The sequence below is a fragment of the Hyperoodon ampullatus genome (assembly GCF_949752795.1).
Source record: "Hyperoodon ampullatus genome assembly, chromosome: 9".
Classification (NCBI taxonomy): Eukaryota; Metazoa; Chordata; class Mammalia; order Artiodactyla; family Ziphiidae; genus Hyperoodon; species Hyperoodon ampullatus.
The window spans coordinates 65,619,924-65,645,759 of record NC_136922.1 but is presented as its reverse complement, the minus strand read 5'-3'; the positions used below and the strand labels follow the sequence as shown (position 1 = coordinate 65,645,759).

Here is a 25,836-nt window from a genome sequence, read left to right as displayed (position 1 = left end):
AAAGACAACCCATGGGATCACAACCCATAGAAAAATGAGACAAGGCACAGAGAAATCAAAGACAAGAAAAGACTGTGGAAAATAAATCCCACCTGACAAAGGAAAAGACTATTTCCTTATATCTTTCATCAAAGTATTGTGGACAATTAATATTTTATGCTCTGTATGAAGAAAGAGGATGGAATTTGACCTATAAATGTTTGAAACACACCTTATTTGTTTAGTATCCACTAATAACAAACATATATTCTGATAACAAGTACATTATTGTTCATGAAAGAACCCCAAATTAAAGGGTGATTCTCAGTCCGAGTAAATACAGAAAAGCTGCCAAAACCGTCTGTTTGACTCTCAATGATCTCATTTGTTTTCATCAAATAATATTGAGATTTTTCAAATTAGATTAATCTTTTGCCCAGTTATTAGGCTATTTGGATTAAAATGTATGACAATTATTAGCATAAAATAATCTGAAAAGTACACTGAAACACTTGCTTGAGAAGAATAAGTTACAATTTACTTACTTTTTTGTTTGAAAGAATAATCTGGCTTCATAACAGGTAAGAACAATTTGGTAAGTAGTGCCAGGTACCCCATAAATACCTGGCATGGGATCAGTAAATATTTGTTGAATGAATGAATGAATGGAACATATAAGCAATCTGATTGAAGCAAACAAGAACACAAATGCCCCCCCCCACACACACACACCCTTCCTAAAAATCCTTTTGGAAATATGAGTTTTCATATTTCTGTCTCAGCAGATTTACTCTACTGCCTCCTTTTAAATACCAACATTTCTTCAGAGGGAAATAAGCAGAAGTCATGACAGGATTCTTCATGTTTTTGTCTGACCCCCCCCTACCCTCTCCTAAACAATTGACAAACAAAAACTTAAAAGCCCAGGAACTGGTATTTTAACAAGTGCCCTAGGTGATCATGAGTGGCAGGCAATGCCTAAGAACTACTCCATGCCTTTGTGTGGATCACGACCTTCACCTAGGAGCTTCCCACAAACAGCTCTCTTTGGATGTGATGGACTCCTTCCTGATCACAAAAATGAGTTGCCTCCTCTGGAAAGCCTTCCCCAGCACACTCCCCTTGCCCTCTGCACTCTGGCACACCTTCCCTGGAGAACTTACCCCGTTGGATGGTATTTTTTTGTCCCTCCAGTAGAGCAAGCTCCTTGAGGGCTTGGATACCCTCTAGTTGATCTTTGCGTCACTAACACCTTGGCAAATGAGTGATTTAAGCTCCCTGAGCCTTTGGTTTCCTCATATATAAAATGAGAAAGACAGAAATGACCCTGCTGTTGTGAGGACTAAGTGGTGAGCATAAACCAGCTAACCCAGTATCCAGCACTGTGGGGAAACACATCCCTTTGGGACTACTACTATGAAGGTAACAGGTGACGATAAAGGTTTTAAAATCAACCAGACAATTCACACCTCACCACCCACAGGGCTTCAACAGCACTAAGTGGAAAAGCAAATGCCACGGCTTTCTCAAAGGGTTAAAGCTCTTGGTAAATACAAGCAGGTTCCACTTTTCATCACACCAAAAGGTGACCAACATATAGAAGACCTTGTTTTCCTGTAGGAACAATATCATCACTGAGCCTGGCCTCAAAACAAAGAATAGGAATGATCCTTAAAGACCCACAGAGAATGAGCATAGTCTTTATGGATGTAATATAAACTTCTGTAATTATTTAAAGGAATGAAACAAGACTCCACATAATTACAAATAAACTATGAACACCAATTACAAGTGTTCCCAAATACACATCAGTACACATAGAATATAGATATAAACATAAGCATAAATTAATATGGGAATTTTAAATGGCCCAAATTTCTTAAGAGACTGTCCAAGAAAGAATGAGCTGATGATATGCCTTCTTCTCTCTATGCTTTCCCCTATTGGAAGTAACAAAACAAAAAGTAATAACTTCAGAGAGTCTTCAAATGCCTCAGATGTGAGGTATGCTTGATAACTGAGATGATAAAAATGAGGACGATGATATTTTCTCATTGAAAAATCATTCTTAGAAATAAGAGGCATGTAAAACAGTCCCCCTTTCTTCATCTAGCCTATATTCTAAACTTAGTTACTGCAGTTCAGTTCATCGGGTGACATTTTGCAAAAATACCACCATTCAAGTCTTAATTTGTTGACAACTGTCAGTGCTTTCTATATTTCATTGAAAAACAGAAAAGAATTGCTGACCCTCAGTTAGGTTCTTTAAAAGGAACTTGATACCATTTCTCACAAAACCACAGAAAGGGGGAGGAAAATATCCCTTGTAATATGGGAGAAATCCAGAACAGGAAAGAACTGGGATAGGAGTGTGCACATGGCAGTCTCAAATAAAGAGTTGGCTATATGGGCAGTGTATGGGCAACGTGGCTACGTGCGCAAGTTTGTAAGGCAAAAGCAGCTGATTTGCCTAAATGTTGCTAAGTGTAATACCAACTTCTCCTCTAGTCTATGATAATCTTTTAGGAAGAAAGGCTTGAAAACTCTCAAAGGAATAGGAAAGGAGACTAGCCTTGCCTCCTTTGGAGGCAATTACAATTTAACTTGTGCACACCTCTCCCCACAGCACTTGGATTTCCAGGTTTTTCTGAGCATCAGACACACAGGGGCATAGCAAGAATGGTAAGTTGGTTCCCTGTAGCTTGGTATAAAACTGAAAGTCTAAACGTCTATCAACAGGGAGACTTTAAATAAATTATTGTACGTCTGTGCTATGGGATCCACACAACTAAAAAGCATGAACTGGCATGGGAAAATTCCTAAATCATATTACTGTAGAGATATTTTTTAAAAGCAAACTGTGAAAGAATAATTACTATTTAATTTAATTTATGTAAAAATAAAACCACACATACAAAATTACATATATATATAAATGTGTGTATATGTAATAAACTGGAAAAGGTCTGGGAAAGACACAATAAATTGATAACAGTTGTTATTTCTGAAAAGAGTGGGGTTTTGTAGCTCAGAAAAGACTTTACTCCCTGTTTAAATTTTTAGTATGGTAATATATTGATGTAGTAGTGAGATAGCTACTACATCAATAGTTAAAATTAAAAATAAAGTTAAAATTGAAAATAATTATGCTAAGGAAGGGAAAGAGGAAGAGAAAGAAGTTGGAAAAGAAAAAAAAAGTTTCAGAAAATGATGGGAGGTCCTTTTCCAGTTCTTGGGGCTCAAGTCCCACCACCCTCCCCGCCGTTTATTTACACAACTGAATAACTAGGAAGAGTTTTGATAACCATTCACCAGCACTTCAACATTTGAGTTACATTTTCCTGGTCATTATCTACTTTTCTTTCTTTCTTATACCATCATTCTAATGATCAAAAAATTTTCAAAATAGCAGGAGAGAAAAGGGTCACAGCCTCACAGCTATGAGGGGCAAAGAGATTTCTCCCCAAAGATGCACTGACCAGGGCAGATATCGACCAAGAGCCTCTCACAGATGGGCTTCTCATTCCTTCATCAAAAAGGCCCACCTTTTCTCTTCCTTTCCTTTCTTGACCTGGTAGCAGTGGTTCTCAAGCCTCAGCCCCCATGAGAGTCCCGGTGGTGACCTGAAAATGTAGACTCAGGGAACCGGGGGCAGAGCTTGTGATACAGCAGGCCTGCAAGCCTAATGGTGAGACCAGTCTGTCCCCCACTGCTGTCCTTTACTAGCTCTGTCGCCTTGGGGCTCTCAGTGCCACCACTTCATGTGTAAAACGGGGCTATGATAGTACCTCCCTCAGCAGGCTGTGAGGATCCAGTGCCTGGCCCTGCGTAAGGACTATATATATGTTCGAGCCCCTGCAATTTTGATGAAGATGATCAGGATCTCAGTTACTACTGTTATTGGGCAAGGCCCAGGAAGCTGCATTATCATAGGTAAGTCTTTGGTCCACTGCACTTTTTTTTTTTTTTTTTTTTTTGCGGTACGCGGGCCTCTCACTGTTGTGGCCTCTCCCGTTGCGGAGCACAGGCTCCGGACGCGCAGGCTCAGCGGCCATGGCTCACGGGCCCAGCCGTTCCGCGGCATGTCCAAGCCCTGGTCCACTGCATTTTGAGAAACACTGCTTACACTCACAATTCCCTCAGGTAAGAGGAAGAGCAAACAAACACAAACAATACTCCAGGGAAACTCAAAGCAACTGGCTTGGACTATTGTTCCATCCAGTTAGCAATACTGGATTTCCCCTTCCCGTGTGCCTGCTGATGGTAGAAAGGTTTTCTAGAAGGGGTGTCTTTGCTGGGAAGCCTGGTAGACCCACACCCTTCACCCATTCTGCCAGGTTAGGTACGTGCTGTGCTCACCTTTACAAGAGGCCGGATCTGTCTGGTGATCAGCTTTAAAAACAGCACAAGGTGGTACCTCTGAATGCAAATGACTTTCAAAATACAGGAGAATTAAGTCCATCAGCTCTCCTGTCACCATGCGTTAACTGGCCGGAGGGGCTTTGAAGTCCCCTTCAACGCCCTGAATCCGCTTCCCGGACCCGCCCCGGAAGCAGAGAAGGGGGCTCGGTTCCGGAGGCGGGAAGGCGGCTCGGTTCCGGAGGCTGGAAGGCCTCGTGGGAGGAGCCCCGGAGTCGCGGGCGGAAGTCGGCGTGGCGCCGGTGGATATCCTGCATCCCCCCTCCCCCCTCCTCCTACCGGTTGGCGCTGGTCGCTGCCAGCGCGGCACGGGGTCCCCGAGAGCAAGAGCAGCGGTGGCTGTGGATCGGGAGCGCCCGCGAGAGTTCCAGGCCCTTCCCCTGTCAGGCACAGGGCCCCAGGTCCATAGGAACAGGGTGCGAGTCCTGGCTAGCCATTGCAAACTTTTTGTGACTTAGTGCAAATCGTTAAGTCAGTTCCTCATCTGTAAAATGGGCTTCATATTACAGATTTAGCACAGTCAAATGTATGCGTCGACCGCAAAAAAAACAAACAAAATTGACCCTGAGATAATCTTGCCTGGACATCATTCTGCTCTAAAAGTATTATCAACAAACTCCTCATTACTACGACTCCTCACTGAATCATTCTAAGTAAAAGTTAAAACCTCCAATGTTGGGCTTCCCTGGTGGCACGCGCAGTGGTTGAGAGTCCGCCTGCCGATGCAGGGGACACGGGTTCGTGCCCCAGGCCGGGAGGATCCCACATGCCGCAGAGCGGCTGGGCCCGTGAGCCATGGCCGCTGAGCCTGCGCGTCCAGAGCCTGTGCTCCGCAACGGGAGAGGCCACAGCAGTGAGAGGCCCGCGTACCGCAAAAAAAAAACAAACAAAAAAAACCCTCCAGCGTTAGCACAGAGCATGCCCGTTGGAAGAGAACTTAGGAGAAGCACAGCTGCCGCGGTTGTCTCAGAGTATCTGCTCCACACTGAGGATTTGTTGCTGTCCTTGTTCCACTGTGTGATCAGAGGACACGAGAGGGGGAGGAGAGGTTTACCCAGGTTCCTTGGGAGGCCAAATCCACAGTGGTTTCTGGGTTCACACCAAGATCTCCTCTCTACCCAGGTAATGCTCTCGATCCTCCCTTTTTGGTCGTTATTCCTTTACTGCACATGTTCTTTGGTCTCAGCTTCTTGTACTTACCCTTGCCCAGTGCTAAAATCCAGGGTATAACCTAAATGCCCAGGAATGGAGAAATGGCCCAATGAATGTTGGTACATTCCCACGCAGAATCTTATGTGCCCATTAAGGACAGTATTTCCAAACAAGTTGAGAAGATGTTATGCCCGGATGTTAAGTGGGAGAAGAAAAAAAGAAAAAAAAAAAAAAACCCAGAAATAACACAATTCAATAGTAAGATATCAACTAGGTAAACACTTCGATGTGGGGAAAAAATGCAGAAAACATATATCAAATATTAACTATTTAATAGTTAATTAAATAGTTAACTGGGTGGTGGGATTATGAGTAATTTATTTTCTGCTTTTCCACAGTTTAGCCTATTTTTAAAAGCTTCTTCTATGAGCATATGTAACTATTCTAATCAGAAAAACGTAAATAAACCAGTGCAAATACAACTGTGTCCCTTAAAACACAGGAGACAAAAACTGTATTATGGAGTAGAAATAGAGAAAATGAAGGGGGCATCTTAAGAGCCCCCTCTACAGCCTGACAAGTCAGCACTTTTCAGGAGTCTCTCTCAGGAAGGTCCACCTCAGGGCAGGCTGGGGATTTTGATCTCCCCCAGAAAGCCTGGACTTTACTGTCAGAAAGAGAACTCAGGGCGCTGAATTCACTGGTCTATTCTTGGGTCCAGTTTAATTTGAAGAGACTTTATCATCTTAAGCTCAAAAAGAAAACTCATGAAATGTATTTGTCACAAGTATCACTTTCCCTTGGAAGATTAGGATGATCAAAGGAAAGAATGATGATAAAGGAAACAGCAGGACAAGAAGGAAAGGAGGTTACACACTACAGCAACCCAAAGTGCCCTCCTGTACTACGGTTAATGGGAAATGAACCTAATGCCTCGGGCGTGGTTCCTTCACACATTCTGCTTCCACCCTGTAGCATCCAACTCACCTCTCACTGGCGAGGCAGCCTTGGAAGATGAAGATGGCAAATCAGCCATTAAAAAAATAAAGAATTAGGGCTTCCCTGGTGGTGCAGTGGTTGAGAGTCCACCTGCCGATGCAGGGGACGCGGGTTCGTGCCCCGGTCCGGGAAGATCCCACATGCCGCAGAGCGGCTGGGCCCGTGAGCCATGGCCGCTGAGCCTGCACGTCCGGAGCCTGTGCTCCGCAACGGGAGAGGCCACAACAGTGAGAGGCCCGCGTACCGCAAAAAAAAAAAAAAGAATTAAATAGAAGAGGTTCTTCAAGGTCAATCAACAATAACTTAGACACACATTGGCTCAGTAATGTATTCTTTTCTTTTTTAAAATTTAATTTTATTTATTTATTTATTTTGGCTTCATCGGGTCTTAGTTGCGGCACGTGGGATCTTTGGTGAGGCGTGCGGGATCTTCCGTTGCAGCGCACGGGCTTCTCTCTAGTTGTGGCATGCAGGTTTTGTTGTTGTTGTTGTGTTGTTGTTGTTTTCTCTCTCTAGTTGTGGCCCGCAGACTCCAGGGCACCTGGGCGCTGTAGTTTGCGGCACGTGGGCTCTCTCGTTGAAGCGGGCAAGCTCAGTAGTCGTGGTGCGAAGGTTTAGCTGCCCCGAGGCACATGGGATCTTAGTTCCCCCACCAGGGATCGAACCCACGACCCCTGCATTGGAAGCCGGATTCTTTACCACTGGACCACCAGGGAAGTCCCAGTAATGTATTCTGAATTGGAATTACTTTATCTGACCATCAGCTTGGGAGACTCCTAAGAAGTTACTATTTCAGGTCTTGCATCAATAGCTCTCAGAAGTCACGTGAGTAAAACATCTGCCTCCCAACTCCATAGGAAAGAGGTGAGAAGTAAATGGTTGATTTCTCCTTCTCCAAAAGGCTTCAGGAGACGCATTTTTATAGTCTAGTCCATCAGGTATTTACAGAGCACCTACTATATTATATTAACTGAGAAATGTTTGCATGCCAGGCACTTTGCTAAACACATTGACTGTGTCTCGCCATTAGCTGCCTCTGACACAATTATTATCCCCATTTAACAGGAGAGGGAACTGGGGTAGAAAGAGGTTCCATGTCTCTACCTGCTCAAGTGAAAACGTTGAGGTATTAGTTTCTCAGCCTGCTGTGACAAATTACCACCAGCTTGGAGGCTTAAGACAACAGAAATGTATTGTTCTCTCACAGTTCTGGAAAGTAGAAGTCCAAAATCAAGGTGTTGGCAGGGCCATGCTCCATCTGAAGCTTCTAGGGAAGAACCCTCCTGGCCTTTTCCCAGCTCCTGGTAACCCGAGGCATTCCTTGGCTTGAGGCAACACAACTCCAACCTCTGCCTCTTATTTATTTATAGACTTAAACATTATAGTTTAAGTCTATAAATAGTAACTACAATAACTATAGTTACTCACAAACAACTTGGCATTAATCCTTGACGTGTGGATTTCATGTAATAGTGTGCGTTGAAAAGTTCAAAGTCCTCCTTGAGCGTAGAGACTTGTGGGTTGTCACTAGAAATGGCGCTTTAGTTTACTTGGTTTCTATGGAGCTCCTTTTGAGAGCTCTACAGAAGGGAGCCTCCCCTTTGCAGCTCCAAAAAAGGATATTCTTCTGTGGGGGTAGAAATCACCTGGTCAAGATCTCTTTCAGAGGTTCCCACCCAGGCTGCACATTAAATCTCCCGGGAGCTTCTTCAAAAGACAGATGCCTTAGCCCCTGCCCCAGGGCAAGTGAATCTGAATCTCAGCAACAGAGCCCAGGCGTCTATACCTGCCCCTCTTGTTATACAGTCATCTTCTCTGTGTGTCTCTGTCTGCTCTTCATATAAAGACACCAGTCATATTGGATTTGCAGCCACCCTAATCCGGTATGACCTTATCTTAACTAATTACATCTCCAAAGATCCCATTTCCAATTAAGGTCACATTCTGAGGTTCCTAATGGACGTGAACTTTTGGGGAACACTCTGTAACCCAGGATGCATCTTCAGGGTGAGAAATCTCTTTGCAACCCAGGACTGTTGGATTTGGACTTGGCAGTGTGACTCCAGAGCCCACATCCTGAACCACTGTGCTCATTTTGACCTCTGGGGGACCACAATGCATACACTGACATACACTAGGTGACATCAGAGCATGACCTGGCTCCTGTCCTGAGGAGCTGAGAGTCTATAGAACACAAACAAGACAATGAAAAAGCACATCACTGAAGTATCTGTGTGAACTTCTGGATGCCATGGAAACTTCACCAGGAAAGTAATGGATGAGGGCTGGGGGACCTTGAGCACAGGCAGCATCTGGGCAGGTTGGGGGAAAGACCTGAGCTAAGGCAGAGGCAACCTAGAACAGTGTGTTTGAGAGAGACAGGCGTGCCGGAAGGCCACAGGAGATGGGGGTGGAGTAAGGGCGTTTTAGAGATGCTTCAAAGACAAAGGGAAGGACTTAGATTTAATTTGGAAGGCAAGAAAAAACTTTAATAGGGACCAAAATGATAAAAATTGGTCTAAAAGACTCCCTCTGGCAGGGGTGGGCAGGGTGAGTGTAGAGCCTGGAAAAACTGAGTGTTGAAACTTCGTGACAGAACAGGCTTGCATGCGTGTGTACCAACCTGCAGAGGCATCATGTTTACATCTCTTCTGTGGCATTTTAACAACTTGCCTCAGAAAATAAACCAACGATGTAGATGCTCGCCATACTTTCATCCCCCACTAGGAGGACCCCCCTTACTACCACCCCCCCAACACTCACACACACAGTAGCTTCCCTTCCAACACCCACTTGCACCCCAGCCAAGAGCTGAGTGAAGAGAAAGGTGAGAGAAAGAGAAATTAAAATGCCTGCAGGAACAGCCAGAAAAGACAGCCAAAACATAAATTACCTTTGCACCGCTCACAACAGGCTCCCCTCTGCTTGATGGCCAGGGCACAGTCTCTCGACAGCACTGGGCACTTCTCTCTCTTACAGGTCACTTCCTTGTTCTAGGCAAAAAGGACAAGACACATTTGAAATCAACTTCAAAACAGAATCCCCAGAATCCTAGCACATGGCTGAGGTTTTCCTAGCTTCCCTCTTCCTATCTTGCCTTCATCTTGGCAGGAAAACTCTGTGATAGCAAATGAGATTTTGCTCTTTCTGGAACAAAAATATCCTTCCAGGAATAGATTGAGATTAGGGGCAGATGAAAGGGGATGAAAAGTCCCTTCTTTACCAGCCAATTTAACCTAGATAACCGAACTCCGAGAGAGAGGCTTTCTCCCGCCCTGCTCTAAGGTTTCTTTTTAGTACACACTATAGAAATGATAATATTTGTGTAAATCATATTTTGCCCATTGGGCTACCTGGGCCAGGACTGCATTGTGAGAACAAAAATATTTGCACACGGCCATCCAACAATCCTTAATAGTAGAGTGCATTAAAATGCAGCAATCTAAAATTCCAACTCAAATAATGACAAAGTTGAGTATTGAATCGGCTCAGTAAGAGAAAAGATAATATTCCCTATGCCAAGCAGAGACACAGGAGTCAGTGTTTTATAGCTGTGGGACAGCTGCATTATATTAGCACTTATGCTAATGACAGTGTGGTGAGCATTTGCATCTTTGGTTTTATCCTGAAAAGTTAGCTATTAAAATGACTTCAAGAAGATCCAGGTATGATGCATATACCTGTTTGGAGAACAGGATGCACATGAACCAAACATACTATGTCACAACCCTTCAACGAGATTGGAGCTGTAACAAGTTTCTACTAAATGCTAGGTGCTATGGCTTTCATTCCTATTAAAATGCTGTGAGATAAGTATTATCACTATCTCTTGTTTATAAGCAGGAAAACTGCTGTTCAGAGAAGGTCTATGACTTTTTCAAGATCATACAGCTTTGCAGTGGCAGAGGTGGATTTCAGTATTGAGCTCACAAATGTGTACAATGCCCATGGCCTACCCTGAGTTCAGGCTGGGATGACCACATGCATTGCCTGATTTAGGGAGAGATCAGAGAGGAGCAACTGACCAGCCCTCTGACCTCGAGATGAACTCAGAACCCTCCTGGAATATGTGCAGGAGAAATCCTGACTCAGCCCTGACAATGACCTTGGGAAGATTCTCAAGTGTAAGCAGTATGCTTCAATGTCAAGAGTAAGGGAGATCTCCCCACTTCTATTCCAGCACCAAGGAGGGGTGTGAGGGGGTGAGGGCTGTGAGAGTGTTTAAGTGTGTGTGTGTGTGTGTGTGTGTGTGTGTGTGTGTTGGGGACCTGGGGTCCAAGCTGAGCCCATACACCAAATTCTAGCTCTAAAGCAGTTCTCAGATAAAACATGTCACCTTCTGTGCTGCCCTCCAATTCCCTAGGAGTTGCAGAGCCCCTCAAGATGTTCCCAGGGGCTAAAATGATTCTAGAATGAGTCCAGATTGTCATCTCCTCCCTTTTTGAATGAGCAGAACCTCCAAGAGTCCCAGGACCCCACTCCCTCCAACTCACCAATCACCCCTCCCCCAGAGTAAGGTATATGGAGCCTGGGCACGGGGGAGCCTCGCCATTCCAATAGCTCTATTTCTACACAGTCTTGTTGTCTCACTGCGCTGATGGCTTTGCAAGGCCACTGAAGCATGGGAATAATGGGCCCACCCTGATCGGTGCTGCTCGAACGTCCCCACGTAGAAAATGGCCATCATTACCGAGGCCAATGTGGTAAACACACTGATGGGGCCATCCCAACACCTGCCTGGCCACTCAAAGAGCGAGCATCAGTTCTCAGCACTGTACCCACTCCTGCAGGGCTGGTGTGCAGACCTTCTGTTTTTTCATTTATTGGTTATTGGTGTCTGATTGTAAGGTGTGGTTGACCTGAGTAATCCAGTCTCCTTTCCTTTCCCCCTTTTTGGTGTGTGCTATGTGATAAAGGTTCTCAGAGGGCTGATCTCACTGACTCCTTAAAATCCTGTGAGGCAGGGATCCTCACCCCTGGCTGCTAATCAGAACCCGTGTGCAGTTCTTAAAAAAGCCCGGCACTGTCTCCCATTCCCTGAAGCTCAGATCTGATTTATCTCAGGACCAGGCTCCCCAGTTAATTCCAGTGTGCAGCCCAGGTTGAGAACCACCGCTGTGCGGGGAGCATTCTTAGTACCAGCAGGGCTGAGGCAGGCTCGGGAGCTGTCCACAGTCCCGGAGTGAATGGCTGCCTGCAAGCTGAACCCAGGTATCCTGGCTCCGAGCCCTGCAACTCTCCTTCCCTCACCCTCTCTTCTTCATAATGGTGGCATCATGACTCACTGTAGGTCATGGCCCTTTGATTTATGTTCATATTTTTTTCTTAAGTACAAACGTAATACATAGTCATGGTCACAATTCAAATTAAAGAGGTATATTCTTAAAAATTAATAGTGCCCTTTTGCCACCACCAAAGTAATCGAGAACAACAATCAGGTGTCTAGGCTGCTTGGCATTATGAACAGTGACTTAGCTTTGCAAAGTGCAGTTACTCGAAGCCATAGTTTGATACCAGCTGCCCCACCCAGGGCATTACCTCAGAGCATCTGTTACCTCGGCATTATGCATTCAGCAAAGCTAGCTGCAGCCTTAAGGAAAAGCCATCCCCCAACCCCCAAGTGCATCTCCTCTCTGAAAGGAAGACTCCTCAGACACAAGGAAGTAAAAACTCTAACAGTAGTCAGATTGGGTGTGAAGTCAAAATTTGGGGTCTAATGTATAGGAAGACACACAGTCTCTTACATATAGGAATTCTTTGCTAAATTAGAAACCTAGCAGCCAATTAAAATCCATAGCAAGATCCCAAGATCCATAATAAATAGCTCGTAATTATAGTTCAGCAGAAAATTTATTTCAACCAGATGATTTGTAGATTCACTTCTGGAATTTTTTGTGTACTCACACACACACACACACACACACACACACACACACACTCGCACAGAGAGAATAAACCTAAACCTTAGCTGTAGGTTTAGTGAGGTTTTTTTTCCCCCTTCTGATAACACTTGGAATTTTTTTATATCTACCAAGTGTCACGCTGGTACAGAGCTGCCAGACTTGATCATTTCCCAGCTGCCTGGTTGCATGGATATGGAGCACAAGCTCAGAATCCCAGGCCCTCAAAGAAAGAAAGAAAAACTGCAGAGAATTGCTGGTGAGAGGCTGATTCCTCCATCTTCTTAATTGAGTCCAGCAGCTACAGAGTAAATTCAAGCACAGGTTAATTAAGACCACTCACTTTGCTTTCCCTGATTTTGTCAAGAGACAAAAACCCTGGTCTTCAAGCCAGCAGCTCTGGTGAGAAGGGACACACGCAAAGCCGTGCCTTCAGGACTCCTTCTCCACTGGCCGCCTCATCCCCACGTGCACCAAGTGTCCTCTGCTCTTACTCAAGGTCACGGCTCATTCGGTTCACATTTTCACTCACAAAATGTTTTCTGACACTGACTCACACTTACTGAACACTTTCTATGTATCAGGCTCTGTGCTAAGAATAGTATATGCATTATTTCACAAAATAATTCCACATCATCCCCATTTTACAGATGAGGAACCAACATTAGTAAACTTGCCCAGGTCACACAAGAGGCAGATCTGGAATACAAATAGAGGTCCGACTCCAAAGGCACGTGCTTAAATGCTGCACTTTGCTACTTCCCAGCATGCAGGCTACACACAAGAACTAAAGAATGTCATAGTCCTAAGGCCCCAGGAGAGATTAATACCTTCCAGGTGGTTCCACATATGTGAAATGAGCTCTCTAACAAGAGCTGAATAGCTCCAAGGAGCTGCGTCATCACCAACCGTGGGAAGGTCTACAAACACCAGCTGTTTTCTGGTAACAAGGAAAGATGCACTATTTTGTATATTGATAGGTATCTATGACTATCACACCTCTGACAGCCAGGCAAACATCCTCAAGCAAATTTTCCCCAAGATTCCAGCCTGAGTTTGAGTCTCCCCAAATCTAAGCCACAGAAATGGTGGTAAAAATGCTCTGGAGGAAAACGTCAGAACATTCTTAAAAACCAACCTAGCCGGGCTTCCCTGGTGGCGCAGTGGTTGAGGGTCCGCCTGCTGATGCAGGGGACGCGGGTTCGTGCCCCGGTCCGGGAAGATCCCACATGCCGCGAAGTGGCTGGGCCCGTGAGCCATGGCCGCTGGGCCTGCGCGTCCGGAGCCTGTGCTCCGCAGCGGGAGAGGCCACAACAGTGAGAGGCCCGCGTATCGCAAAAAAAAAAAAAAAAAAAAAAAAAAAAAAAAAAAAAAAACCAACCTAGCCAGTGCCTACGAGTAATAAATGCCATCACATTTTTCATTCTCAGTCTCTGTCTCTCCGTGTTTACCACTTTCTAGGGTCAGCCAGCCTGTGATTTACCTGTTGTCAAAGGCAGCTGTTTGCATTATTGCCTCCTTTCAGAAAGACCAAATATATCAAAATTCAAAACACAGCCTCTGGGGGCACATGAAATGAAGTGCCAACAAACAAAAAGAAAAGAGGGGCATAGGGAGTAATAAAGAAAAAAACTTACATGGCTGGCAACAAAGCTCTATAAGGATGCGAGCCAAACCACAGCTCTGGCGCAGCCGAGTTCAAACAGGATTCCAGCAGCCAGCTTTCTGTATCTAAGATCTGCCACTAGATGGCAGCACAGAGTTCCCTGGGCTTAGGAAATGTGCCAAGAGACCCGCCAGTGCCTCCTGAGCATTTTTGTGTCTGGCATGGAGGGAAATGATCTCTTGCTGATTTGGCGGGGTGGGGGCTGGTTAGAGAAGATAGCAAATCGCCATTGTGAGATTTTCCTGTTTGCTTTTCTCAACGAGAAAAAAAAATGTTTTTCAGATGCTTTTATTTCAAGCGAATGTCTTGAAGATATTTTTTTTCTAAGATTCTTCCAGGCGCAATCCTATTATGGACTATGGAAAGTATTACCTGACCTTTCATTTATATTTAAACATAATAATAAAATTAAAAATCTGGAGAGGACAACACAGCAGCTGTTAATGATGAGAGTGATCAGGGAGAAACGTCGGCTGGCAGATGCTGCATTTCTAGACTATGAAACAGCAACACAAATCTCTTGATATAAGAAGGAAAATGAAAATACCTGGTGCCTTGCCTGCTAATCCTCCATGTGATTAGCCATATTAGGAAGGTGGCAGACCACATGAGTCTCTTCCTCTAGAAGATGGTGTTATTTTCCTTCCATCCTTGGCTTTTATGAAAGCAAAGCCTGCCTTGGAGGCAAATAGCGGTCATTTGGCGAACTTGCAAATTCTAAGTGCCAAATCCTTTTTCAGAAAATCAAGAAGGCCGTGAAGTTGTAATATTTTTTTCTGCCCCAAATGAACAACAAAATATGTCAATAAAGCACATGGGCCAGGTGATATCATTAGAGAGGATAAAGAGGTAGAAGTGACTCTCTTTCCTAAATTAAAAACCCTGCAGACTACCCTGCTTTGCTGCATATATGCACACACCCCTGTGTCATTTCCTCACTGTAGTCTTTTTTCGGGAGGGACCCTATAGATGGATTCCCGTATCAAAATGCAAATATCCATGGGGCTGGACCCATGTTAATTTTGAATAAGGCGTTCCCTCTGTCATCAGCTACTGTCAGGGGATGGATACCCAGCACAGTGACTCGGAGAAGTAAAGGAGTGGAAGTTCTAAAGCAGCTGAACCGAAGGCTTGGCCCATATGCCGTTGCACCCAGTGCTGTGGGAACAGTAAAGAAACCACTCAGCAAGCTTCCTGTCTATGGTCTAGAAATGTACACGTGCTTAGAGGGGACAAGACATCAGACGTTAGCAGATCACACAAACACTGCAGTGTAACTTCTGGCACCAAGTGAGAACTACAGAAAAGAATTCCACCTTGACCCAAAAGCTATTGTGGGGGCTTCCCTGGTGGCGCAGTGGTTGAGAGTCCGCCTGCCGATGCAGGGGACACGGGTTCATGCCCCGGTCTGGGAAGATCCCACATGCCGCGGAGCGGCTGGGCCTGTAAGCCATGGCCGCTGAGACTGCGTGTCCAGAGCCTGTGCTCTGCAACGGGAGAGGCCACAACAGTGAGAGGCCCGCGTACCGCAAAAAAAAAAAAGCTATCGTAGTCAGTGAGCGCAAATAGGACACTAAGACCCTTAATCAAATTCTCTTTATTACAGAATTTGTTTGAAGTGCCCACACGGTAGTGTTTCACTATTTGAGAGTCTCAAAATTGCTCACAGAGGAATTTGTTTTTAGGAATACAGATGTTTTGTGTCAAGTTTCCCAAGGAGGAAGGTGATCCAACATCAGCGTATGTATTCTCCTTGGAATTCCTGGTCTCCCCACACATGTAGTCAAAGAGGTCGACTTTTCCTTGAAGTGCTCCATTGTAACCCAATTCCAGCCCCAAAAGAGGCAAAAAAGGAACTTTATGGTACTTTCAAACACCAGTCACAATTTCTCCTAGGCAATATTATAAAATGTCTCATAAACAGAAGAATAATACTTCATGTTTACATAGCACTTTTCTTCTAAAGAGCTCTGCAGACATTATTTCATTAATCCTCCCAGGTTTCCTAAGATTTGCAGTCGGAGGAATGGCACACAATGAAGTTAAATGTCTCAGGTCCCTCAGAGCTAGGTAGCAATGAACTTGGGAAGAGAACCTGGTCCCCAGACCTGGATTAAGAGGATAGCCAGGGAGGTTAGTTGCTAAAACACAGCATTAAAATTTATGGGTGCATCATATTAAAATTAGGTTAGCTCCTACGTGACCGTTGAGAGTTCAGGACTAGATTAGTATGTAGTTGAGCAAGTCTGGAAATTTTCTGGAAAGACAGGCCGCCTGGGGCGGACATGTGAGGTCTCCCGCCATGTCCCCTGCCCTGTTAGAAGGTAACCTGTGAAAGATGCCACAGAAGGGATGGGCCAAAACTCAAATAAACAGCTCTAACTGCAAAACGTTACAGTTCTAGAATGCAGAGATGTAGACAAAAACTGAAAGAAAAGATCCAGAGGGGGCAGGCTTCATTGATGTCACCGGTTTTGAGAATCCAAAAAGTAAAGTGATTCCCTCTCTGGAACATGTGGTCCAGGGAAATCCTTTGCAAGGGAGCATGAGCCTCAGAAAGGAGACAACACAAGTTTGTACGTGCTCCAGCTGGTCTCCTCTGGACAAAATCTGTTCCTAATCTCTTAGAAAATAATCATTGTGGGGGGGGCTGGGAGGGGGTGGGGAGAGACTGAGATAGCTCAGTGGTTGCCAATGGCAGTAGTAAATGTGATTGATGATTTATTATTTTAATTAAGCTTTGACTTGCTTCTTCTTTGTTACTGATAGTACAATTGACTTCTCCATAACTCCTGCACAGAAAGAGCTGGGAGGAAAAAAAAAAAGAAAAGGAAAGGCAGTCTGGGACACTCCGAAGCCTTAGTGTACAAGTACGAGGCTCTGGGCCATGTCTCTCAGCTCAACGAAAGTTGAAAAAACACTAACAAAACCATTTCTAAAGCGAAGAAAGTGCGTTTGATAGGGAAAATAACCCAAATTTCCCAGCTGAGATCTCTTCTCTTCCCCAACTGAGTGAGGTCAGTACAAGAGGTGGGAGGCATCTGAGGTCAGTAGCGGTGGGAAGTGTCAATGGCCCTTGCTTTTACTTTATTATTTGCTGTAAAGAGTCATGTATTTTAATCAAATTGAGAGGAAACATAGCCTTTTTTATTTATACAGATATCTACCATTTCTGATGTTTTACATTACTTCCTGTAAAATACAAGTTTCCCTCTCATATTATTTCCCTACAGCTTAAAGAACTTTCTTTAGCATTTCCTGTAATACAGGTCTGCGGCCATGAAGTCTCTTACGTTTCTGTTTATTTTAAAATATCTTTGGTCAGTGGCCCTTGCTTTTAATGTAAGGTAACATTTCCAGATCTTTCTGAACCACTTCCCCAATCGCCACCACTTTTGCAAATCCCTTCAATAACCAAAGTCACAGAGCTGATCCACCTCTAACCAAACAATGAAGTGGCAATAATAGTTTTCCAGGCAGGTTGCTGAACTATTCAGAATAACAGCACCTGACATTTATGGAAAATCTATTATTTGCCAGACTGTGCTGAACGCGTTCTGTGTATTATGTCCTTTTTAACCCTCACAACAAACCTGAGGAACGCACTGATTTACCCCTATTTTATGGGTAGAACTGAGACTCAGAGAGGTTAAATGGCTTACCCAGCTTCACCACGGCAGAGATTCAAACCCAGGACTCGCTGATATCACAGTAGGTGATTTCATCACTATGGCATACTGCTTGGTTTAGAGGCTAAGATGAGCCATCTCTTCCTTGCAGCCAAGAAATTTAAATGTTTGCCTTTGTTAAGCACTCTCCATTTTCAGACCATTATAAACCTTAGTTTGTGATTTCATTTTGAACACAAGAGTAAAAATAGTGCCTTTGAGGAAAGACAGATGAAGTCTCTGACTTAAAAACTCAAAACAAGTCTCAGTCTCTGAGTGCCCTGTCATTTGCCAGACAGACCAGAGCCTGGACCAAAAGCCTCCAAGTCCTCAGCTTTCTTCCTTGAACTGAGCCGGGGCGGGGACGAGGGGTACTCTCCCAGGAGGCTGGCAGCATCCCACAGCCACACTTTTGGAGTCTTTATGTGAAAGCATCTTGCAAAACATCGCACAATTCATCACACTCCATCTGGGAGTGTTATTCTTTCTTCCCCCAGTCTAGGCTCGGCGAGCCTTTACCCCAGAGACCTGGACCCTGGCAAACGTGGCCTCCCCTGGCCCAGCTAATGGTGCAAACTCTGAACAAAGCTGCCCTTGAAGCCCAGCCATTTAAAAGACTTTATGAAGCCCACTGGGGCCCCCCGATTATTTTGCAACAAGTCATATCCCATGAAGAAATTCACTTCTCTGCAACACAGAGGGAGATTAAAGAAAAAGGCAGGGGGGAGTGCAAGGGGTTGGAGAAAAGAAGTAAGACCCCCTGTTGCTCTGTCTGGCCAGAATCGTGTCTTTTAGTACCCGTATCCTCTACCAAGGCGATGTTCTCATGATATATGGCCCTAATATGTCACTAAATGACAGTGTTCTCCTGATACTGTACCTTGAAAATATGACACGTGCCAGCAGAAGCAACGGGGGATTAATAAGGAGGCCCTTTTTTATATTTAACTTACCTAACATTTCAATTATTTTTTAACAGACTTTAGTTTGTTGGAGGGATTGTTTGGGGGTCCTAAGCCGTTTAAAGATTTAGGTCTGGCTTTTTTTCTTTGGTCTTTTCAAGGAACTCTCAGAACAAAGGAACATAGGCCATTAGGCTGTCCCGGCTACTCAAGTACAGCTCTGATTTAAAACAGGTCAGAGTGTCAAACAGCTCCTCATTCTGTTTAATCATATTTTGAAATAGAACCAAAACATTAGCGAAGGCAGAACACAAAAGAAATAACCACCAAATAAAAGTAGTAGCCCAAAGAAAGTAGCACTGCCTGGTTTTTATTATACCATACATCATATAAGCAAGGGATCTGCTGGCACCACTACATTAATGTAACTGGAATGGATTGAACACAGAGCAGCCAGTGACTGAGTGCAGGGGATCCTGTCGCAGATGCAGCTCTGTGACACCACTCAGGCTCCCAGAAGCAGGCTGGAAAATCAGAGGGTAGACTGTGTCCCCTTCTGCCAGGGGACGGGAGCCAGGTATGTGAACTGAGGAGTGCATGTCAGCAGCCTTCCTTCATGTGATCCACATTCCCGAGTCTACCCTTTTCTCCTCCCAATCAAAAGGGACTCACACAGCTGGGATGTGGCATGGAGTCAGGGCTGCGGAGAAAATACCCACAGACTCCCGCACGGGAAGAAGATATGAACCCAGGGTGAAGGGGAACACAGGCTGCAAAGTAATACAGCCTCGTGTGCAAGTGGCCCGGCTACCTCTCCCAAGACCACTGATTATTTTACACTATGGGAACCCTTCAGCACACGACAAGTAATGAATCAGCTTTTTCCTCTGCCCCAGAAGAAAACAAAAAAGGGAGGTGGGGTGAAAATCTGTGAATATTTTTATGCCTTTCTGGTGAGTTCTTTAGAACTAGCAAGAAGAGGATGGGGGTCTGACCCCAACCACCAGCAGGATCGACATCAGAGGGCATCATCAGAGCGCATTAGCCAGGCTTCCCAGTCTCCGGGACAGCACAGAGGCTGCTGGCCAGGTTGGCAGGGGCATCAGAGGAAGCAAGGAATGAGGGTTAAGGAGTTAAAAATAACAATAAAATTGGAGTCACTTCCATAGGAAAGGTCGTAATATGGTGTTAAGGAAGGCTACCTGGAGATGTTATTTCGGCAGTCCCTTTTCTGACTCATCACAATATAACAAGCTGGGCTCCCCAGCTATCCAAAGAAGCTGTGAACTCAGTGGACCCTTTTAACTGTACACACAGATGATTCTCTGGCAATGAAGAGCGAACACATCCAAAACACGGAAACCGAATGTCTTACATCCCATTTGTGTCCTGCCAGGGTGATTGGTGGTGACAAACCACTTCTTCTTAAGACCAGCCTTGGAGGGCTGTCGCCCTCTCGCCAGTAGGTGTCTCCTCCCCTGCGCCTTCCACCCACCGTGAGTGGGACTCTCCAGGTCCTCAAAGGCCCCCTCATTCCTGTGGGTCAACAGCAAGCCACTGAGCAGATTTTGCACAGAAGAGAACAGAAAAATTTTCACGGGTTGCCCAGAAAGCCTGCACGCTGTTGGGAGCTACAAAAATACCCGATCTTGACAAGTGAATGGAGCTGACATCACAGGGAATAGGCAGGGCAGAGGAACTGCTCGCAGCCCATCTGTCATCTTGACGAAGTAACTTTCTGGTCACTAGTGAGACACTTTTAAAGACATCTGTACAATTGACCCCGACCACCAGCAATCACAGAGGCTTTCAAAGGGACCCCTGGGATGGCAGGCTTTAGGGCTGGTTCCTGCCGTCCTGCCTACTGATAACGGTAAGGGCTGTCTGATGCATCAGGTGATGGAAACATCCCTGCTCCTGGGCTGTATTCACACTGGTACTGACGGCAGAGAGTGGCCGCTTAGCCTGAGGAATGTCAGGCAGGGGAGCAAGGGGGCAGGTGTCCTCTGGCCAGATGGAAGTTCACAGAACTGAAAAAGCCAGCCTTAGACAGCATCCCCCATAAGAAGGCAAGTCTGTGAGGAGCTAGGGTTGGTCTGACTCATTCACCAGGGCCATTAACAGCATGTTCTCTTCACCAAGCCTTCCCCAAGGGCCACATGCAGGTGTTAGAGAGAACTGGAGAAGCCACAGATTTATTTCATAGGTTTAGAATGTAATTTTAATCCACTAGCTTCCACATTCAAACTCATTAATCAACAAATGCCAATTTTGCATATAATCCTTTTCTGATGAAGGTGTTATAAAGGAATGAAAATGACCAGTCACCCATAAAACACCATTAACATAAACTTGTTGCTAAAGGGATTCACAACATGTGCCCCATTTTAAAAAAGAAATGCTTGGCCATGATTATTACCCTTCATCATTGCTTTTTTTTTTAAAGGGTTTCATCATAGGACAGCTTCTCCGAAGCTTTAACATCTAAAATAAGACAAAAATATCAACAGAACACAAATGGTCTTTAGAAAATGTGACATCTTGGCTACGAACTTGGATTTTTCTGTAGGTTAAACCTTTGCACCGCAAAATTCAAATCTGTCTGAATAAAAATCCATGGATCTGTTTAACAAATATTGTTGAGCCCCTGCCATGGGCTAGGCACTGTGCCAGGTTTTTACTGAGAACAGAACATATGAATCAGATCCATCCTCTGCCCTAGAAGAGCTTCCAGTCCAAGAGGGAGGGGGGCCAGAGCATAAACATGGCAAAAGCACCGCACATGCTGCAACACGAGTGGATGCAGTTCTAGTCATGAGTTCAGAGGAGGCGAAGGTCTGTTACAACCAAATTCCACAGCCGTAAACTCCCAGAGATCATCCAAATCCTCCTGTTCTTCAGGCACTAGGTGGGCCACTGAATGAGCCTCAGAAAAGTTTTGTCATACAGTTCTCTCACTGAGACAGAATTTGACCTACCTATGTTAGACCCTTGGGATTTGACAGCCCTCAAAAGGGATCTCCTTCAGTGATGCCATCCTAGTGCCCTCCAAGGTAGTGCAGCGACATGACTGGGCATTGCCTACAGTAGAGCAGCCTGTCTTATGCATATCATGGGAAATACTTTGTGCCACTTTTTTCTTGCTCTACGAAATTGTAATATTTAACACACTTTGCTAGTCTTTCTTCCATAATATGTTTTAGGTAAAGTGTAAAATACCAGCATACTGAATTTTAATTTACATTACAAAACCAATCATCATTATGCTACCAAGTGTGAGCAGTAATATCTACTTTTAAAACCAGTGTTCCATAGGGCACATTTTATTCTATAATTATTATTGCTTATTATATACTTTACTACAATTTTATTTGGTTCATTGGAGATAGCTTTTCATCTTTGTCAGTGTATCTGTACAATTTCCCCACCATCCGACTTAATAGGCAAAGTAACGTGAGCCATGAAAATGGCAAGTCTTCATTACAGAAAAAGCAGAGTTTAGAGTAGAGAGGAAAAATCATAATTTATTTTTGAGGAAGAGAGTTAGATCTTCAAATTATAGAATCAAAAAATTACACACCATTAATTAATTGAAGTAATTACTTAAAAACTAATTGATTCAATTAAACTGAATCTTAAAATTAAATTAAATTAAACATGGCATATACTCAGTCATCCAACTGATACAGGTACACACTGGAAGGACCCAGCACTGTCCCAGGCCCTGGGATACAGCGTGAACGGGAGAGTCCACATCCTCACAGAGCTGACATTCTAGTAGGGAGGCCTTCAAGAAACAAAGACACACGTGATCCAATGGCCACTGATGAGGGCTTTTGAGAAAAGGAAGCAGGACAAGGGAACAGAATGACAGGGTGTGTACTATGGGGGAAGAGTGGTCAGAACAAAGGCCCTCTAATAAGGAAACATTTCCTCAGAGGCCAGAGTGAAGACATGAGAATGTGTAAATATATTGAACAAATGTGTTCCAGGGACAGGAAAGGGCAGACGCCCTTGTTGAGAAGGTGCTGGGATCACGCAGGAGTAGCAGACCAGGAGGGGAAGATGCTTTGGGGGTGGGGCCAGAGACAGCATCAGAAGCCAGATCCGGCAGGGCCTTGTAGTTAGACTTCAGACTGTATGCCAAGTCAGCTGAGAAGCCACTGTGGGATGTTTTGTAAGTAAGTGAAGAAATGGGATGTATAGTTTTCAATGGCCACTGCTTGATAATATATTGTCCAGAGGCAAAAGTGATCATGGAGATAGTTAGATATTACCAGATATATTTTCAAGGTTTTGCCATCAAGATTTGCTAGTAGATAGAATACAGGATGTAAGAGAAAGAGGAATCCAGGACATCATGGTTGATGGCCTAAGAGAATGGAGCAGTGCAGCTGACATTGCTGGCTGGGGGAAAAGAGATCTGGAGGCGGGCTGGAAAATGAGATCTCTGTCTGGGCCGTTTTAAGTTTGAGATGTTTGGAGGTGCCAAGTAGACATCTGAATTTACAAGTCTGCATTTGAAGGGTAAGGGGACTGGGAACATAAATGTGGGAACTTTCAGCATATATGTATTTTTTAAGCCACGAATCTGTATAAAAATCACCTAGGGAAGGGGTGTAAATAGAGAAACGTCTTGATCGAATGAATCCTGGGGCCCTCCAATATTTAAAGTTCAAAAAGATAAGGAAGACCCAGCATAACAAGGTCTAAGAAAGAGTAGCCAAATAAACAAAATTCTTATAAACCCATCATTCAAATGCTGAGAGATCTCTATACGTGTAAGTCCTTATACACACCCACACCCACCCACAGGCGCAAATGCCCACAACTGTACACGATCGCTGGCTGAGATTATTACATTAACCCAGTGACCACCAGAGGTCACCTTCTCTCAGCACCTGCCACTGTGTCAGATACCTACAGACCGAGATGCTTCGGGACAGCTGTCGCTGTCCACGATTTAAGGCTCACAAGAGATGCTGTCTTGGCTACTGCTGGCCACTCTTTACCCCTAGTGCTAATAACCACCATGCCTGCCAAGCTACATCTCCAAGGGAACAGACTCAAGTTTAGGAAAATGCTGACTGCCTAGAAGATCTAAGAATGCCAAGGAAAAGTTCCAGGACCCGTGTCCTAAGGGAGCTTGGACCTACCAGAGACCAGTGACCAAATGGTAGGCGACTGTTAAAGACGGGTGTGGGAGTGAGAGAACAATAAACCCCTAGGCGTAAAAAAAGAAAAGCAAGAGGAAAATCCCTCATTTTAAGTTTTCTTCTCAGTTGTACTAAGATCTAAAGCCAAAACCCTGGAATGAACAGAGTCCATAGTAAGACGCTGCTTTCAATTTCTGATCCTAACAAACGTGGCTCAAAGCTAGGGGTGTGAGCTCATCTACAGCAGGGTAACTAGGATTTAGAGATCTAGGGAAGAGGCCTGTGGTCACAGGCAGGCACTGGCCAAGAAGCAGGGAAGCCAAGACCCCACAACCACCTTGGGGCTCACTCTGAAAGTGAGCGAGAGGCAGTGAGCAGCCAGCGGAGAAGCTGGAACTGAGGCTATGGTGCAAATTTGGGGTTTGTACTCCTGTCTGTCCTTTCAACATCGTATTTATTCCCATAAATACGTACTTGAAGGCCGTGAAAGGCCCGCCCCCCCCGCCGGCATTCTCTCCACCAGGCTAAATGCTATCAGCACGCCATCATTACACGCCATCATTAGTGAAAAATATTTACTAACCCCCTACCTGGGTGCTTGGCACTGCTCTAGCTAGTGCTTTAACTATTCCCAGCAATCCTTTTCTCCACCGCTTGGTCATTATCACAAATGGTCCTCCTCTGGCCTCCACAGAGCTCCTCACTGGACTGTCCATCCCTCAAATGTCTGGCCCACATGGGGTGTGTAGGAAGAACCACCACCCCACTGTAATTGTTTGTGCATTTCATTATCAGGCTGGGACCAAGAATTAAAAACTGAAACTGAGAAAAACAAGACACAAAACTCGGGGAGTGGTGACATCATGGAAACGCCGGGATAATAACAGAGAAAGAAAATAACATGGTAAAAAATAATAAAGATGGAAATGATAAAGGTGGAACCCTGGAACAATGGAATGCCAGGCTAATTTAAAAACAAAAAGAACTTTTTTAAAAAAGGATTCTCATTAAAAGTATGGAAAATCGTTTAGCAACGTGACCAGAATTATGTGAAGGCAACATGAAACAGAACCTTGTCAGCTTGACTTTATTCTCTCCTGATCAGGGAAAGGAAAATGTGGGCAGAAATTGGGGGGAGCACCAGGAGAACAGAAAGAACTAACATTTCCTCCCAGAATGAGTCCATTCTGGATGAGGAAGGGGCCTGCTGGGCGGAAGTTGCCAGCAGAAGGAAACAGCTTCTGTTATAGAGGTTTGGGAACGAAAGGGGTTGGGATGGGGCGTATCTCTAAATCCAGCTTCACCTGGCCCTCAGCTCTTCATCGCTTGCCTCTGGCTCCTCCAGATGCTACTGGATCCCAGCAAGTCTGTCATAAAACCCTGGCTGTTCTGTCAAATTGCTACATCTAGTTGGCTCATGCTGGAGAAGCAACAAACATACGTAATATCAGCTTCACCCTGCAGCTGCTGTCCGTCACAGAAAGACCACAGGAAACAGAGTGTATCCCTGTGGGAATCCATCTCATGGAAAGGCTAGCACCAACCTAGAGGGTCAGCCTGTCCCACCCAAAGGCACCAGTCAGGACTCTACTTCACTGGACCACAAGGACTGTTAAAAACATAATCCCCAGGGAAGTTATTTGCTGGGTCTCTCTCACTCACCCCCTTGCGGTGCTTTCTTTTTTTGTGTGTGTGGTATGCGGGCCTCTCACTGTTGTGGCCTCTCCCGTTACGGAGCACAGGCTCCGGACGCGCAGGCTCAGCGGCCACGGCTCACGGGTCCAGCCGCTCCACGGCATGTGGGATCTTCCTGGACCGGGACACGAACCCGTGTCCCCTGCATCGGCAGGCGGACTCTCAACCACAGCGCCACCAGGGAAGCCCTGGGGTGCTTTCTTAACACTTGTAGTCAGAAAACATTCTCTGAGAGATATCTCAGTGGAGTCTACCCAGGGTGGGTTAGCATTCCCGTACTTGAATTGTAGTCCCAACTCT

At 45.0% G+C, this 25,836-nt stretch overlaps 1 protein-coding gene across 2 annotated transcripts in view; it reads right to left on the bottom strand.

Annotated features, from left to right (window-relative positions):
* BMPER (BMP binding endothelial regulator) overlaps positions 1 to 25,836 on the bottom strand; it is a gene marked incomplete at both ends in the record, with an annotated part of 250,484 nt that overhangs the window by 208,884 nt on the left and 15,764 nt on the right. For both annotated transcript variants that reach the window (XM_079711187.1, XM_079711188.1), the window contains one exon: positions 9,443 to 9,542. In XM_079711187.1, the coding sequence (XP_079567313.1) occupies positions 9,443 to 9,542 (100 nt within the window). The remainder of the gene's footprint in view (positions 1 to 9,442; positions 9,543 to 25,836) is intronic.